Source organism: Myotis myotis, unplaced genomic scaffold (assembly GCF_014108235.1).
Source record: "Myotis myotis isolate mMyoMyo1 unplaced genomic scaffold, mMyoMyo1.p scaffold_m19_p_14, whole genome shotgun sequence".
Lineage (NCBI taxonomy): Eukaryota > Metazoa > Chordata > Mammalia > Chiroptera > Vespertilionidae > Myotis > Myotis myotis.
In genome coordinates, this window is record NW_023416318.1 from 1455906 (window position 1) to 1473972 (window position 18067).

General features: G+C 51.1%; 2 protein-coding genes and 1 non-coding gene across 5 annotated transcripts in view; 1 reads left to right on the forward strand and 2 right to left on the reverse strand.

Moving 5' to 3' along the window:
* ELMOD3 (ELMO domain containing 3) overlaps positions 1-1995 on the reverse strand; it is a 31719-nt gene extending 29724 nt beyond the window's left edge. For all 3 annotated transcript variants that reach the window (XM_036333969.1, XM_036333974.1, XM_036333973.1), the window contains exon 1: positions 1774-1995. In XM_036333969.1, coding sequence (XP_036189862.1) covers positions 1774-1980 — 207 coding nt within the window. In that variant the 5' untranslated portion in view covers positions 1981-1995. The remainder of the gene's footprint in view (positions 1-1773) is intronic.
* An 83-nt stretch (positions 1996-2078) lies between these two features.
* Positions 2079-14034, forward strand: RETSAT (retinol saturase). Its single transcript, XM_036333968.1, has 11 exons — positions 2079-2409; positions 3745-3927; positions 4247-4488; positions 5201-5402; positions 5839-6036; positions 7681-7800; positions 11872-12010; positions 12538-12647; positions 12731-12897; positions 13089-13248; positions 13485-14034. Exons 1-11 carry the CDS (start codon positions 2247-2249, stop codon positions 13622-13624), a joined length of 1824 nt encoding a protein of 607 aa, XP_036189861.1. The 5' UTR covers positions 2079-2246; the 3' UTR covers positions 13625-14034.
* Positions 8878-8958, reverse strand: TRNAP-UGG. Its single transcript is given in 2 exon segments — positions 8878-8911; positions 8916-8958. It is a non-coding gene; the product is annotated as a tRNA-Pro (tRNA).
* Positions 14035-18067: the final 4033 nt, after the last annotated feature.

Here is an 18067-nt window from a genome sequence, read left to right on the forward strand (position 1 = left end):
AACTGGACCCATGGATACATCTCAACAAAAAGCCAGATCAGCCCTGGCTGGTGTGGCTCAGTTGGTTGAGCGTCATCCCATGCACCAAGAAGCTGCCGGTTCAATTCCCAGTTAAGGCACATGCCTGGGGTTGCTGGCTTGATCCCCAGTAGTGGGCATGCAGGAGGCAGCCAATGGATGTTTCTCTCTTTCTCCCTCTCTAAAATCAATAAAAACATACTTAAAAACAAAAAACAAAACCCTGCCTTTGATCCAAGCTTCATATCATCTTCCTCCTTCCGTATTAAAAAAAAAAAAAAAGCCAAAAGCCAGATCATAATGGACAGATGGCTCACACACAACTGCCCGTCATACTTCAGACTCCAGTGTCTAAGGAAGGAGGGCCTCATCTCTAGGTCAGCCCTCCTCTGTGGGAATATAACTTGGATTCCCTAAGAACTGGCTGCCAGTAACAAACAGGACTCTCTGTTGGGGTAGGACACACTGATTCCCACCCAAGGAGCAGGAATACCTCCTGGCTCCTGGGCTGGGCATGGGGCTCATTGTAATTTATAAGACAGGGTAGTGCCCCTTACTCATGGCACCTCGGGAACCAGCTCCCTCTCACTATGTCCTCTGGGGCCTCAGCATCTGCTTCCCTTTTCCCCTCCTCCTTGACCTCCATGACAGCGTCTGACAAAACACTCCTACATCGGCCAGTCTCGGGAAGGTGAGAGGCAGGCATGGTGACAGCAATCTCAGGAAGGCCTTTCTGTTACCCAGCGTGAAATGGGCCAAGCGGAGTAGAGTGAGCAGCTTCACACGCCTGCTAGGGCCTGGGTTCTGGCTGGAGCACTGCTGGGGGCTTCACTAGGGACAGTTACTATCTTATCAGAGAAAGAACGGAGCAAACTGTCAAACAGAGAGAACTCTTAGTTCTTAAGTCACTCCCACCTCTATTGGGCAAGTTCCTTAGAGTTGGACCTGAGGAAATGGCCTTCCTTTAAAAATATATATATTTTTCTCTCTCTCTTCCTCTCTGAAATAACTTATATGTTATATATATATAAATTATATATATAAATTATTGATTTATATAAATTATATATTTATATATGTTATATAATTTATATATATAATTATATATAATTTATATACATAACATATATATAATTTATTTATATATATAAATTATATAATTTATTGATTTCAGAGAGGAAGAGAGAGAGAGGAGAGAGAAACATCAAGGATGGGAATTATTGACCGCTGCCCGCTGCACACCCCACTGGGGCTCAAGCCCGCAATCCGCATGTGCCCTGACCGGAACCCAACGGTGACCTCCTGGTTCCAGGCCAGACGGATCCTTTTTCAATGAAGTATTGATGGTGCATCCGCTTTAGAGAAGGGGCTTCATGCGGGTTTGACTTCTAACTGCTTGCTGGAGCTTAAACCCCCTGAATAGGAATTTAACTTAGAAACGGGGTCCACGCCTCAAATACAAACGCGCGCACCGGTCCGGCAGCGCTCCGGTCCTCTCACCGGGCGCGTCGCTGGGCGCCCCCGTCGCGCCCCGGTCCCCAGGCTGCCCCCACGGAGGGAGGTGGCGCGGGACCAGCCGGAGGCCCCGCCCACGGCAACGCCATTCCCCAGGGGCGCCGCGGCCACAACCAGGGGCCAGTCTGGGGCGCTAGGGGGTCCGGCGCTCGCCGAGGCAGATGCCAAGAGAGACCTCCGTCCAGCCAGGCAGCCGGCCGCGGCCCGGCGGGAGCGGGGAAATGGAGCAAAGTGACTTGCCTCAGGTCCTCGGCCGAGCGCGGACCGGAGCCCAAGTCTCCGGCGTCCCAGTCGGGGTTCTCTCTCAGGCCTGCACCTCTCAGCCTCGCCTCGCCCCGGGACCATCCCTGGCGCCCCACATCCCCGCCCGAAGGCCCCCGGGCTGGCCCGACGCGCTCCCGAAGCTTTCCCACCGCCGCCGCCGCCGCCGCGGGCCCCTCCGCGCATGCGCCCGCCCACCCCGCGCAGGCGGGGGAGGAGCGCGCCGCCCGCGGGCGGGGAGTTTGAGCGCTGCCTCCCGCCCGTACGGAGGGCCGGGAGGGCCAACCTGCGCGGGAGTCGGGGCTTCCGGCCAAAGTCAAAGAGACCAGGCTGCTCCACGGGCCAAGGGGCAGAGCTGCCTCCGCCTCCCGCTGGGCAGGACGCCTTGCAGGGTGGCACCTCCGCCACAAATCTGGGCGCCGGCGGCGCGAACCAGCCCTCGGACAGGCGCCATGTGGCTCACCCTGGTGCTGCTGGCCGCGCTGCTGCTGCTGCTGGCCGTCCTCCGCCAAGTTTACTCAGGCAGCTCCCCGAACCCTTTCTCCGAGGACGTCACACGGCCCCCGGCGCCCCTGGTGACCGACAAGGAGGCCCGGAAGAAGGTTCTGAAACAAGGTCAGTGGAAAGGACCTTGCGGTCGGAGGCTGCACCGATTTGCGGCTTCTTTCCGGCAGGGCGAGCGGCTGCCAGACCTGGGCCTCCGTTTCTCCCTATGCAAAGTGCCGGGGAGGCTGGAGGCTCGTGGAGGCGCCCCGCTGTAGTGTCCGCCACCAACCGGCGCCTTTGCTGGGCAGGCTGGGCAACAGTGGACGCATGGACGCGCGCACTGTCCTCTGTGTGCCAAGGTCTTGGCAAAGTCAAGTACAGACTCTGTCTCTCCCCCCTCCCCCCCCCCCCGCCAACCTGTATCCAGCTTTATTAAAGATGCTTTTCATAAATAATCATGGTATTTCAAGGCAGGACATGGTAGACAATCCTTCACAGCGTACAACAACTTTCAAACTCCCCTCCTCAATGGACTGTGAAAATCAGAAAGCCGCTATAAGACCCAATGAAGTTTTCATCTGATGCTCAGAACAGGGAGAGTTTAGAGTGAGGGTTGACATTTCACATTAAGCATGTTGTTTAGCATCTTTTCACAAACCCATCCTCACTTTCAGGCAATGAAAGGAAAATGGCAGATTTGTAGATCCACAGTCGAACATGCTTTTTGAGGTCATGTCCCAAGAGGTCTCTGGTCTTAAGGGAGTCAGGTCTATGCTTAAAATGGGGAGGGAGGAAAGAATTAAAATGATTTTTAGTTTTGCCACACCACAATGTGTTTGTGCCAAGGTGGCTAATGTGTGTCAACATCAAGTGACCCCTCCTCTCACCAACTGAGCTACCCAGCCAGGGCAGGAATCAGTAACTGAGCCAGGGTTGCAGGTTTGATCCCCGGTCAGGACACATACAAGAATCCTATATAATAAAAGGTTAATATGCTACTTAGACCGATGTCCTTCCAGACGTCCTTCCAGACCAAGCCGTCCCACGGCTGCAAGGGACAGATCCAGGCAGCTGCCCTCAGCTGCAAAGGCCTACTCTTGCACGAATTTTGTGCACCAGGCCTCTAGTGCATAAATAAATAGAACAACAAATTGATCTCTCTCACACACACACACCCCCCTTCAAATAAATTTAAAAAAAGTTACTGATTCCTACTGTCTTTGAAAGTGGGGAAAATCCCCATGTGCATAGCAACTTTGGTTAAATCAGTTCAGATCAAACCAAATCACTTTGCTGGTCCTGAGCAGTTCCCAGGTAACATGTTTGTGATATTCTACTAAGGATTCTCTGCCAAACTGCTCTAGACTTCTAGCATTGGGCAAGCTAGAGAGGTCTTCCTTGGTTTCCATGTCTTTGCTACCCTTTCCTGAGAAGCCCACCCTCCATCTCCTCCCTCTGCTGCAGCTTTCTCAGCCAGCCGGGTGCCCGAGAAGCTGGACGTGGTGGTGATTGGCAGTGGCATTGGGGGCCTGGCTGCAGCCGCGATTCTGGCCAAAGCTGGCAAGCGAGTTCTGGTGCTGGAACAGCATACCAAGGCGGGAGGCTGTTGTCACACCTTTGGAAAGGATGGCCTCGAGTTTGACACAGGTAAGGTTTATGTGGAAAAGGGTTGGGCGCATGCTCTATCTTCAGGAGGCTTGGAGCATTGTGGGATATAGCTTTTCTGTTGTTTTGGAGGCCCTGTTTTCTCTCTGGGCGCCTCTTTCCTTGTCTGACAGCTACACCCATTGGGAGCTGGAATGGCAGGGAGCTGGTGGTTTCTGCTCCAACTCCTCCCTTCAGCACGGCTGGGTAGACTCCTCTGGTGTGGATTCAGCCAAGCAGGACAACCTCTCTCACCTTGCGTTCTGGTCCGGGGCTCAGTCCCCTTATCCTTAAGACACCTTGTTTGTCTGTCTCCCCACAGGAATCCATTATATTGGGAGGATGCAGGAAGGCAGCTTGAACCGTTTTATCTTGGACCAGATCACTGAGGGGCAGCTGGACTGGGCTGCCTTGTCCTCTCCCTTTGACGTCATGGTACTCGAAGGGCCCAGTGGTCGAAAGGAGTTCCCCATGTACAGCGGGGAGAAAGCCTACATTCAGGGTCTCAAGGAGAAGTTTCCCCAGGAAGAAGCTGCCATTGACAAGTATATAAAGCTGGTTAAGGTAACATGGACATGCTAAGGATCCCCTTGTTTATTCCTGACAAGGCTGACCTCCATGTGTGGAGCCACTGTGGGGAGGCAGGAAGGGAGGAGCAGTCAGGTCTGTCCTGAACTCAGTCCCCTCCAGAGCTGGCCTCTGTGCCTCTGGAGCAGGGGCTTGGCAGCTGCCACTCTCACTCTGGCCTCTGGGGGGCGCCATGCTCTCCTTCCTGACCAGGCTGGCTTCTGTGTCTTCAGATCGCTACCCTTTTTTACTTCATCTGAGATCAGATTGGGATTTTTGTTTTCTTTTGAAAATACATATCTTTTTATTGATTTCAGAGAGGAAGGGAGAGACATAGAAACATCAATGATGAGAGAGAATCACTGATCAGCTGCCTTTGCCCCCACTCTGGGGATCTAGCCCATAACCCAGGCATGTGCCCTGACCGGGAATTGAACTGTGACCTCCTGGTCCAAAGGTCAATGCTCAACCACTGAGCCACACCGGCTGGGCAAGATTGGGATTTTTCGAAAGGAATTTAGGCAGTAATTGAAAAAACAAAACGACTCATTTGAGTGTAGAATGGGAAGAATTCACAGAGAAGAGGTTTTTAAAAATCCAACTTCAGCTCAAGTTCCGCCATGGTAAGTGTTGCTGGGCCTGCAAGCTAATGGAATGGTGATTCTGTCACAGCAGTTCTAGAAATGAGACCTGTTCGTTTTCTTTCCAGCTGGCATCCAGGGGAGCCTTTCATGCCATCTTGTTGAAGACCCTCCCGCTGCCTGTGGCTCAGTTCCTCGGCAGGTGTGGGCTGCTCACCTGGTTCTCTCCCTTCCTTCGCGGGTCCGTGCAGAGCCTGGCCGAGGCCCTGCAGCAGCTGCCGGCCTCCCGGGAGCTCCAGGCGGTGCTCAGCTACATCTTCCCCACGTATGGTGGGTACTGGCCCTGGGCAGCTCCTGGAGGAGGCGCGCCCTCCTGGCTCTCAGTGTTTCTTCCTGAATGTACTCGGCGGGCTGAAATGCAGCATAAACCCCAGGCCCCCTGGAGTTTATGGATGGGAAGTCTGCCTACCTACCCACAGGACTCCCTGGTAAAATTCCTTCATCCACACCCTGGACGGTTGTCCTTTTCTACCAGCACTGTCCTCCCCAGTCTTGGCTGCATAGCAGTTTGCAGGGAGGACATTCCCAGTGGCCCCAAGATCCGTAAGGTACCCCATATTTTCATGGAGACCGGCCCTCTGGCTCCCCCGGGCATCATTTGAACCCTGGGAAGGAGAGACTCAGACTTCACGTTCTCTGCCAGGAGTTGGTGTTCTGACTGTTGCTGCTGCTGCATTTGCCTCATGGCCCCTCCTTCCTTCTGTAGGCGTGACCCCGAGCCGCACCTCCTTTTCCATGCATGCTCTGCTGGTTGACCACTACATAAAAGGAGCCTTTTATCCTCGAGGGGGTTCTAGTGAAATCGCCTTTCACATCATCCCTGTGATTCAGCGGGCTGGGGGCGCTGTCCTGACGAAGGCTTCTGTGCAGAGTGTGTTGCTGGACTCAGCTGGGAAAGCCTGTGGTGAGAGCCCTGCGCTTCATGGGCCCGGCGCTGGGGTGGGAGAGACCTGGGCTGCAGGGAAAAGAAAGCACTGAGGGCGGAAAGTGTAGCAGGACCAACTTCCAAATGGGGTTAAAGGCTGGAATCTGCCCCAGAGCAGGGTTTACAACTGGAATCTGCCCCAGAGTAGGGCTTGGGGAGTTATGAGTGTAGGGGCTGTCTCTTTAATACTTGCCTATAGATTTTAGCACATGGTAGAGGTTCAATAAATGTGTGTTGGCAATTAATGGAATGAATACGTGATCTGGGCACTCTCTAGGGCAGTGTGGGGCCCTCAACCTGCTAATGACAGAGTGGGGCCTAGAACCCTGTTATCCTGGCTCAGGTCTTTGCTGTAATCTGCACGGAAAGTCAAAATCCCACTATAGAAGGACTTCATTAGGAGAGGCCAATGCAAGGAAGGACTCTGGGAAACAGAGCAGGCCATCCACAATGCGTGGGTCCTTAAGAAGCATCAGGGAAGGCGCCAGAGAGGCCTGAGAAAATAGGGCTGGTGTGACGGTGAAGTCAGCAGAGGAACCTATCGAGAAGGTGGCGAGTGGGTGGCCCAGTGCCCCACAGAAATCCCGGAGAAGAGGCCACCAGCAGTCTCTGAGAACACACTCGTAGAAGAGAGTAGGACGTGGCTGGTGGTAAGGAAGAGGTGGCTGTCAGTAGCTGTGAGGTTTTCTCTCCTCTTCACGGGCAAGTTCTCCCAGCCTCAAGGGGTCCATGAAGCAAGGTGGTTTTATCAGTTCAATTAAACTCAGTTCAGAATATATTTACTTGTGTTTTTCACGAGCTAGGCTAGTTGATTTCCTCTCTGAAATCAACAAAGTTTGCCAGCCAGGGAGCTAGGTGATAAAAGATGAAAATAAAAAGACAAGACCTAATCTCTTACCTCAGGAAGCTTCAGGTCTCATAAGGAAGATGGCTGATTTAATGTAAGTGCCATACAGAGGCACATGCTAAAGCTGGAGGTGAAGTAAAGGATGGCGGAACAAGGAAGGCCTCAGAGGAAGGCAGGGGCGCTCGAGCCAGGTCATAAAGGGTCAGAAGATGGGGAGGAGTGGGGCACATCTGTACGCGTGTCAACAATAAAAATATATGTAAACCATAAAGGGTCAGAAGAAGCTAGTCAGAGGTTGGGGGAGGTTATTCCAGGCAAGGGGAACAGAAGGTGCAAAGGCATGAAAGAGCAGAGTATTATAAGGCATTAGAAACTGCCATTTTCGTAGGTCAGAAATGGTTGACCATCAGCTTTTTTTTCTGGATGTACCTGTGGTTTGGTGAGTGGTCAGAAATGAGGTGGACACACAGTAGGAACCAGGTCGTGGAAGGCTGATAGGAGGGGTCAGTGTGAAGATTGTTGGGTTTAGCTCAAGAAAAGGGAGCCCACCCGATGGGGAGGCAGCTGGGGAGGGCGAGCACAGAGCAGTTGTGGGACACTCTCAGAGTGCTTGAGGACTTCGCAGTTTTGCCTGGGGTGTGCCCGTCTGGCCTAGGTGGCCCAGACGCCCAGGTCTGAGAAATTGAAGTGGAGGCTGGGAGAGACCTGTGCGGGATATGAGCCTTTCTTTCCCTCCTGGGGCGCACAGAACCTCAGTCCTGCTCTTGTGCCTGCAGGTGTCAGTGTGAAGAAGGGTCAAGAGCTGGTGAATATCCACTGCCCCATCGTGATCTCTGACGCAGGACTGTTCAATACCTACAAGTACCTACTGCCAGAGACCGCCCGCTGTCTGCCAGGTAAGACGGGGCTGTGTGGCTCTCTCCCGCGGTCCCCAGCATCGCTGCTCTAGAGCAGTTCACTCAGGCGGGCTGATGCTTTTCCCAGGGTGATGGCTGCCCTCTGTGCTTAGGCAGAAAAGGTGGACACACTGGTCTCTAACTTGCTCCTCTGTGTAGGAGTTGGGGAAACAACTTTCTATCACATCACCCCGAAGACCCTTTGATCCTCATTTATCTCTTCATGCTTGGCATAGTCACTCCCTCCCCCTCATAACCTCAGCCACTTCCCCGCTCCTCTTTTAAGATTCCGTTCCAAGTTGCCCATTTCCGGTTTTCTTACATCTTAAGTCATCTCTCTAGTGGTGAATGATGGTGGGTAGAGTCCAGAAGGAACATTTCTTGGGTTTTCCTTAAGCGTGTGGTATGAATCCTGCTTCCTTCCTTAAGTTCTCACTTTTTCTGAGTGGGGAAGACTGGTCTGGCATTATCAGTAAGGGAAGCTCAGGCTGGCGTGGAGAAGAAAGGCCTCATAAAATTGTTGTGTGCCGTATTGGGATCAAGGTTATATTTTCCTGTCTCTCAGGAATCATATTGGGGCTGAGCCTTTCTTCTGTTCCTTGAACCCTGTGCCCAAAATCTGGGCACCAGGTAGAAATAAGCCTCAGTGCAGCCATCTTTTCTGATAGAACACATCTAAAAACAAAAGCCTGGCCCAACTGGTGTGGCTCAGTGGTTGAGCGTCACCATGAACCAGGAGGTCATGGTTGATTCCTAGTCAGGGCACATGCCTAGCTTGTGGGCTCATCCCCAGTAGGGGGCGTGCAGGAGATGGCTGATCGATTTTTCTCTCTCATCATTGATGTTTCTATCTCTCCCTCTCTTTTCCTCTATGAAATCAAGAAAAATATATTTGAAAAAAGAAAAAGAAAAGCCTGGTTTTGTGGAGGAGGAGGTAGACATATTTGTCTGTTGAGTTGTGTTTTGTTTTGTAATCAATTTTAGAGAGAAAGAGGAAGGGAGAAAGAGAAAGATGGACAGAATAACATCGATTTTTTGTTACACCTATTTATGCATTCATTGGTTGATTCTTGTATGTGCCCTGGGTGGGGATCGAACCCACAACCTTGGTGTATTGCCAGGACAACGCTCTAACCTACTGAGCTACCCAACCAGGGCAGGTGGTAGACCTATTTGTGGTTGGCCCTGGGTAGGTCTGTGCGAGAGGCTTTGTCGTGGTGTTTGATCCTCATCGCCACCTGGGAGAGAGCCATCATCGTGCTGATGTTGGTGGCTGGGGAAACTGAGGCCGTGAACGTGAAGTTACTTCTCAAGGCCGCCTATTTGAAGGTGGCAAGCTGGGACGAGAATGGAGACGCGTGCCTGGCTCTGAGCTGAGAGGCACGGGGCTTCCAGAGAAAAGGCCTCACTAAGGGGTGGAGAGCAGGTCAGCCCATGAGGAACACGGGCTCAGCCAAATAAGGTGAGAGGTAACTGTTTTGAAATGGACTTTAGGATGTTGTGTAACTAGAAGCTACTGGTGTGATCTGAGGAGAGGAGGCCGCTGGCCTGGAAGGGACCAGGGACCTAGGGGGTAGGGAGGGGTGTAGCTGAAGGCCTCTGGCTGGGGCTGGGGGTGGAGATAGGAGCAGCTCAGATGCTGTCGCGATAGAAGGGCGTGGAGGAGCCCAGGGAGCAGTGGAAGGAGCGCTCCACCTCACGGTGGGGCTTGCGGCTGCTCTTTGAGGAGCTGGGGAAGGTGGGTTGCAGAGTAGGTTCAGGAGAAAAGTGAGGGCCTGGATTTCCTCCTGGGGGAGGGTGGGTGGGTGGCGGTCGTCATTGTCCCTGTGGTATGTGTTTGACTGAAAACAGCCTTCTTATTCCTCTGCCTCACTTAGCTGGGCCTCAGCCAGCATCTGCGGCCAGCGGAGGCCTCCTCCCTCAGACGGGGTAAGCTGAGTGGGGTGAGGCTGAGACTGCCCGGTGCAGGGCAGTGGGGCGGGGCTGGGTGGCTGACCAACAGACTTTGCCTTTGGTACTTCCTGCCTCCCTCTCTCCCTGGACCTTTGATCCTGGGTCCCACCCAGGCCTGCCTTCTCTCCAGGCCACATGCTACCTGTCCAGCTTGCCTTCCCTTACTGTATGGGAATAGCTGTCACTGCTCTTAGGTCCCTCAGCCCTGAAAACAGATGAATTCCAATTTGAGAACATTTCAGGCAGTGGCAGGGTGATGCTTAATTCAGAGGCCCCAGTGTGGGGACTCCTTTGTTTCTAGCTGTTTGGGGTGGAAGTTTTCATAGTTCCATCTGCCTCTCAGAGATGGGAACCAGACACCTGCTGGCCTGTGGGACAGGTAGAGCAGGAGGGGTCGAGGGTGGAGGTGGGATGGTCAGGCAGAGGGAACCTTTGTGGATGGGAGCGCCTTTCTTAAATCCCACTGCTGAGCCTTGAGAGGGTTTGGAGCAGAAGTTTTTTGAGTGGGAAAGACTGGTCTCATAATGTCAATAAGGGAAGCCAAGGCTGGCGTGGAGAAAAAAGGCTTGGTATACTGTGCCTTGTTTGGGACCCTAGGTTATATTTTCTGCCAGGTATATGGTCCCTGGACCTCTTCCTTCTGGCTGGGGAGAGGGAAAGCGGGCTAGGTGGAGGTGGTTGCTGTTCTCAGGGGCTTCCTAAGTCCTTGGAGGTTTCACTTCTGGGCCCTTGCTTCTCTCTGTGCCCACCCAACCCAACCTGGACAGGGCGCGCCAGCCCTGAGGTTACCCTGGAGGCTGGGACCCAGGCGGTGAGCTCCTGCGGCTCCAGGGCGGTCCACTGCTCCGTACTGGGATTGGCTGGGTTGTCCGAGGCCAGCATCCTGCTGTAATTGTTATAACACTCCCTTTTGCTCTCCAAAGTGGCCTGTTTTCGATAGACTCTATGTCACGCTGCCCATAGCACTCATTCTTTGCAGCCTAGAGGAGGGCATCCAGCTTATTTCAGGAGAGTCTCTTTTCCAATAGACAGACAGCGTATCTGATTCCTGAAGCATCCCCAGCACCTACAGAGGAGTCAGCACATTTTGGGTCCTCCACAGATAGTTGTTAAATGAACGGGCAGAGCAGCCAGTGTTAACCCTCAAGCAGGGGCTGGGATGGTCCTGGGAAGAACAGAGGATAGGAATCTGTAGGAGCAATTTCTGAGTAACTGGTCTGGGGTGCTTTGAAGAGAGGTGGGGAAGGCCAGCTGCTTAGTCCAGGGGACATCGGACGGCTGTTGCCTCCCTCCTGTTCTGTTCTTCCTTCTCCCGGCTGAATCCTGAAACGCCAGGTGCCAGGAGTGCTGTTTGCTTTTGTCCATCTGCATTGCTGGTCATTTTGAGGCCTTGTACTGACTGTACTGCACATTGAGAACTGTGTATGTTCATTTATTAGGTGGCTTATTTTCAAGTTCATACTGAAATTAAGGCTTATAAGGAGGTACTGTTCCTATCTGTGATCTTTGTAGCATGGAGCCCAGTCATCCACTCCTAATTGAGACATTAGGGCAGTGGTTCTCAACCTTTGGCCCTTTAAATACAGTTCCTCATGTTGTGACCCAACCATAAAATTATTTTCGTTGCTACTTCATAACTGTAATGTTGCTACTGTTATGAATCGTCATGTAAATATCTGATAGGCAGGATGGTCTTAGGCGACTCCTGTGTGTGAAAGGGTCCTTTGACCACCAAAGGGGTCGCGACCCACAGGTTGAGAACCGCTGCATTAGGGGCAGATTGGAGGCAGTTAGCCGGAGACTGTCCTGCAGGCGCTGTGAGCCAGCTCGGGAGGCTGGGCGCTACCTGCTTCTAAAAGTGCTTAGAGCAGAGGTGGGTGGAGGCAGAAGAGTAGGAGTCTGGCATTGTGGCCTTCACAGGCGGAGACAGGAGAGCAGGCTCTTGCCAATTAATTGTTATTTCAACCCTTGCAGTTGAAATGACACTATAAAAATGGCCCAGGCGCTAGGCTGGCAGCTGAGGCTGCAGACACAGCGAGCAGGCTCAGCAGGCTCCCCTGGGGCCGGGCACCACGGCTGGCCGCCGTGCACACAGCGCTCACCAGCTCTCTTTGGCAGGTGTGAAGCAGCAGCTAGAGATGGTGCGGCCCGGCTTGGGCATGTTCTCTGTCTTCATGTGTCTGCGAGGCACCAAGAAGGACCTGGGGCTGCCGGCTACCAACTACTATGTTTATTTTGACACAGACATGGACAAGGCGTAAGGCGTGTGTGTGCATGCGGGGTGAGAGGGTGTCAGCATGGGCCCACCGCCCACAGGACCCTTGCTTCTTCCCGGGATGCCGGGGAGTCAGTGCAAGAGATGGAATGGGAGGGGGAAGGCAAGCACTGACTCCAGGAAGGGCTTTTGTGCGCCTAGGCCAGTGATGGCGAACCTATGACACACGTGTCAGAGGTGACATGCGAACTCATTTTTTTGGTTGATTTTTCTTTGTTAAATGGCATTTAAATATATAAAACAAATATCAAAAATATACGTCTTTGTTTTACTATGGTTGCAAAGATCAAAAAATTTCTATATGTGACACAGCACCAGAGTTAAGTTAGGGTTTTTCAAAATGCTGACACGCCGAGCTCTAAAGGTTCGCCATCACTGGCCTAGGCTGTCCCTCAGCTCCATCCCTGATGGTGAGGGGGTGTCTGTGGGGATGAACTGTCCTTGGGGCGTGCTGGTGGCTGTGAGGACCAAGGTCTTGGGCTGGGCAACCACACTCCTCTCACCCTCAGGATGGAGCACTACCTGTCTATGCCGAGGGAAAAGGCTGCCGCACACATGCCCTTTCTCTTAATTGCTCCCTCATCAGCTAAGGACCCGACTTGGGAGGACCGATTCCCAGGTGGGGCTTGAGGTCCTGAGGTCCTGGGGAGGGGGTTGGGGCGGGAGGGGCCAGGCAGCAGTAATCCAGCTCTGCCTCCCCAGACCGGTCCGCAATGGTCATGCTGGTGCCCACCTGCTATGAGTGGTTTGAGGAGTGGCGGGACGAACCCAACGGAAAGCGGAGCAGCGACTACGAGACCCTCAAGTCCTCCTTTGTTGAAGCCTCTCTGTCGGTTGTCCTGAAGCTGTTCCCACAGCTCGAGGGAAAGGTAGATAGACCACGTGATTGTACCATTTCTCAACTTCCTTTGGGCCAGAGAAATAAAACCCCGAGATACCTGAGCTCCGGGGAAGGCAGGGAACCCATGCAGGCCGTCAACTCATTCAAGGAGAGAAGAGGAAAGATGAGCATCTCACAAGGTCTCACTCCCACCCTGTGGCTGCCTTTTTTGCTTCTTAGGTCGACAGTGTGACCGGAGGATCCCCGCTGACCAATCAGTTCTATCTGGCTGCTTACCAGGGAGCCTGCTATGGGGCTGACCACGACCTGGGCCGCTTGCATCCTCATGCGATAGCCTCCATCAGGGCCCAAAGCCCCATCCCCAACCTCTACCTGACAGGTACACTGACTTGCCTCATTTTGCCAGGAGCTGCGCCCCTAGGCCTCCGTATCACCCACAGTCCTCTGTTCCTGTCCTCAGGTCTTCCTGCCCCTGCAGCTCCCACATCTGCAGGCTGTCGACCTGGGCTGATTTGAAGCCGCCTCTGGGTGACCCCAGCACAGAGGGATGGACACGAGAGCCCTCGTCCTCTCTCCCACTTGTGGCTGCTCATGGTCTCTGCTCTTGTCTCCTAGGCCAAGACATCTTCGTCTGCGGGTTGATGGGGGCCATACACGGGGCCCTTCTGTGCAGCAGTGCCATCCTGAAGCGGAACGTGTACCTAGACCTGAAGAAGCTTGGTTCAAGGATCCAGGCACAGAAAAAGAAGAATTAGTTTGGTCAGGGATGCGCTAGATGAATTTGGCTGGTGCTGTGGCACAGCCTGACTCAGGCATGTCTTTCAGCATTAGTTTCTGCTCGCACGAAGCACTCTCATTCGTTTTTGATTTCTGAATGGAGATCCGACCCGCAGGTCTCCCACAGATCACAGTTCTTAACTGAAGCTCTTCCAGCTGGGGCAGGGGGTGATCTTCCACCTTTCACAACACACTAACTACTAAGGCCCGGTGTGGGCTGCTGATTTGGATAGCTGGATAGCCTTAATGTCTCCCCAGCAGTGCTCTGCACCCCACCCCCATACCTCCTAACAGTCAAACCAAATATTAATTTTTGTTGTTAATCCTCACCCAAAGATTTTTTTTTTTCTATTGACTTTTAGAGAGAGTGAAAGGGAGGGAGAGAGAGGCAGAGAGAAACATTGATGTGAGAGAGACACATCAATTGGTTGCCTCCCGCATGCGCCCCAACTGGCGCTGGGGATCGAGCCTGCAACCAAGGTACATGCCCTTGACTGGAATTGAACCCAGAACCTTTCAGTTCTCGGGCCGACACTCTATCCACTGAGCCAAACCAGCTAGGGAAAACCGAATATTCTTGAAAGCATTGGTCCAGCTGTCCTGAGGCTTCTCTCATCACTCAGAAGTGCTCTGCTGCAGTCTACACTGTTAAGGAAAAAGGGTGTCCAACAAGGGTTAGTCAAAGTCTGGGCATGGTTTTGGTTATAGGTCCAGAGGCCTCCATATCCCATTTTTTGCTGGTTCTAATGGCTCGCTCAGGGGTGGAAACATGCCTGCGACAGGCTCATTGCGGTTGTGGGGGCTGGAAGAATAACACATACCAGTTTGCAAGGTGTGTGTTTAGAAGATAATATTCAGTTCCTATGCAGCCAAGGTCCTAGATTTGTCTTCCTTATGATGCTCAGGGTGGCAGCACTGAGACACACCCTTATGGAGCCTATACCGGAGCCTCAAGGCTTATCTTTCAAAGATAATAAAGGGTGACATTGGCAGCCAGGGCACAGGCTGGAAAGGTGATGTCACTGGGGTTGAAGGGGTCCGCAAGGGCATTCCAGGCCAAGCAGACAGCAGAGGACAAGTGCCAAGAGTAAATGAATGATGACCACGGGCCCAGCTACCTCCTAGACTAGTCCATGGGCTGCCTGGTGGGGAGGACTGGGGCTGCAAATCAGTCACCATCACAACACAGAAAGCTACAGGATGTGTACAACCCTGGGATGGCGTTTCCTGTTTATTGGAGATTGGATGGGAAAGTGAATGAAGACTACAGGTTAAGAATAAAAGGACCTTTCACTTGTGTTAGGCCTCATATCACACAATTCTAATATAATATTAATAAATTCAATGATTTTATAGCTTTACCATTTGAAATTTATTTGTTTCTGCAACGATACAAAATTACATCAAGTGGCATTCACAGAAGCTCAGTAAAACATTAGATACTGAAAAATACTTATCATTAGACCAAATAAGCTTTAAAAATAATTACAGTTAAGTTACAAAAGCTGAAAATACAAAACACTGCAAAACAGTGGCAATCTACTAAGTGATAAACAAAGAAGGGAAACAACATCAACCATTAACGCGGCAGATTTTGGAATTCAAGGAGTATCTATCATATATACACATTAGTGTGAGGAGGCTGTCTTTGATGGCAGCTTAAAACTGCACAGCTCAGACTCAACCTTTTAACAGAAGAGTTTGGGATAGGAAATTTACATGTGGCTTGTCAACTAGCTAAGCTGAGTTTCAGTCTTGGCTCTGGATATACATTTAAAACTGAAAATCTCTTCCCAGGATCCTTAAGCCAGGCCATGCCAAACACAACCTTCCCAGCAAGTTTTCAGAAAACGGCTGACAGAACTAGAAGGATTGATATATAGCACACTCTTCCCAGTTCATATGATTCAGCATGTTCAAGCATGCTAGCTTTCATCACACACGAGGCACTGGGTATCGAGTTACCCTGTAGAAACAAAGGACAGGCTTCCATTTTTTAATTTAAATGACATGAACTGGAGAACAAAACGAGAATCACCACGGGTAATTTTAGAGGTTTAGAATTCTATTGCCAAATATTTCTTTAAAAGCCATCATGGGAAGCCCAGCTGGCATGCTCAGTTGTTGAGCGTGGACCTATGAACCAGGAGGTCACGGTTTGATTGCCGGTCAGGGCACATGCTCGGGTTGCAGGCTCAATCCCCAGTACGGGGCCCGCAGGAGGCAGCCGATCAATGATTCTCTCTCATAATTGATGTTTCTCTCTCTCCTCCCTTCCTCTCTGAAATCAATAAAAAAATACATATTTTAAAAAGCCATCATGGGAAAAGAAATGTCAAAGTATATATAACTAATTGTCAGGTCGTTCCAAGTTGTCTTAGCCTTTTGAGATAAGACTGGCCTTCCACTGCCCTGGCTGGGTAACTCGGTTAGAGCATTGTCCCCACACACCGAGGTTGCCGGTTCGATCCCCAGTCAGGGGACATACAAGAATCAACCAATGGATGGATAAATCAGTGGAACAACAAATTGATGTTCTCACAATCTCTCCTTTCCTCTCTCTCAAAAATAATTTAAAGACTGGCCTTTCACTCCCTCAGAGCCCAGAAATGGACTCTTTAAATATTCTACTCAGTAATCTATCAGGAAAACAAGCTCCTCTATTACATCCATGACTGAAGCATAGATGCCTCCAAATAGAAATCACCCTTCAACGAAAGGCTGGGCAGGAAAGGAAGCACATGGCTGCCTAGAGGGGTGCCTCTTGGCTCCCTGAACCTCACTGCCTGACCCCACCCGGCTTGAGAGATGCCTCAGCCAGCTCGCCCTCATCCTCAGAATCTCTAAGAAAACATGCTTCAAGTAATCTCAAAAAGACAACTGCCCAGATAACAAGTTTTCCTTTGGTGTGAGAGATTTCCTTTTAAAGTGAAACTTAAATTCTATACTCTCACCACAAGAAATGGTATTTCTCAGACTCAAAAAGTGGAACTGTGTGGAATCCACAATACTACCCACCTTTCTGCTCTCCTCTTTATGGGACAGCAACCAAAAAGGCTGTGTGAGGCTTCAGTTAAGTCGCAGCCAGATGTCCTGAACAAAGAAAACTTTTGCAAGAACTCCTGAAGTACTGAGGAATGTCACTCTGCTAGGCAGATGAAACTGTAGTTTGATTTTCTTGGGGAGACCAGAGACATCAGATACTGACTGCCCTGCTTTGCTAAAGTTCCAAAATCTGTGATTGCCATTATTAAGAGCTACTAAAGTAGAAGAGGAAGAGTCCATCTCAGGTTGGGGAACTTAGGAAGGTACACAGAAAACCTGAGCTGGGCCCTGAGGAAACAAATTTTGGGGAAGTAAGGGAAAGAGGAAAGCAACTACGGGAAGCCCGGGAATGGAGGACACCGCAAGAACAAAAAAGCACAGAGGCCAGTAGGGCACCCAACAATAGGGGCTTTTGGCCTGGCTAGACTGTAGAGAAAGACAGGCAGGGCAGTGCCCATCTGCAAAGTCCTGAATACTAAAGAGCCTATAAACTTGCCTCTAAGCCATGGGGGACACAGACAGAAGCTTCAGATCAGGGCAAGTGTTTTAGAAAGGTCAATCTGGTCTCTATGCACACAGGAGAAGATGGACAGGAGAACCAATAAAGGTGGCTCCTGAAAAAGAGATCTGGGAGAGAGGTGGAATGGGTGTGGGACAGGGAAGCAAGGAAATGGAAAGAAAGATTGCAGCTGGAGACATTTTTTTTAAAAAGCATAGGACTTTTATGACAAGAGATAAAAATGGTATAAGTTTGTAGTTGAGAGGATTAAAGAAATTGGGCAGTTGAAAGGGACAGTGTAATCTGTAGAAAAAAATGAATTTTAAAATTTTTAGGACAACCATGCTGAAAAGAACACACAACAGGACTGTTTCTTTGGGAACTATGCCAAGGATAAAGACCTGGGAATGAAGAATGAATGAATTTCTGAGGAGACAAAGGAATTTTTTTGTTTGTTAAAAATTTGTTGTTAATCCTCACCTGAGGATATTTTTCCATTGATTTTTAGAGAGTGGAAAGGAGGGGGAGACAGAGAGAGAAACATTGATGAGACACATTGATTGGTTGCTTCCCACACATGACCCAACCAGGGCTAGGGATTGAGCTGGCAACGAGCTATGTACCCTGGACCAGAATCAAACCCGGGGACCCTTCAGTCCGAGGGCTGACGCTCTATCCACTGACCCAAACCGGCTAGGGTGACAAAGGAGTTCTTGACATAAGGACACTTTGTCAAAGAAACCAAGAGGGGAATTTCTATTTGGATGGTCAACAGTGTCCAATTCTATCAAGATCAAGACTAAGTTTTGAGAACAAGCCATTGGATTTGATGATCTGAAACTATGGAACAACACTTAGTAGAAAGACAGGGACCAAA

Coding starts and splice junctions, on each gene's coding strand:
- RETSAT (XM_036333968.1), top strand. CDS start 2,247: ATGTGGCTCACCCTGGTGCTGCTGGCCGCGCTGCTGCTGCTGCTGGCC. Junction 4,489..5,200: donor AGTATATAAAGCTGGTTAAG/GTAACATGGACA, acceptor TTTTCTTTCCAG/CTGGCATCCAGGGGAGCCTT. Junction 12,648..12,730: donor TTGGGAGGACCGATTCCCAG/GTGGGGCTTGAG, acceptor CTGCCTCCCCAG/ACCGGTCCGCAATGGTCATG.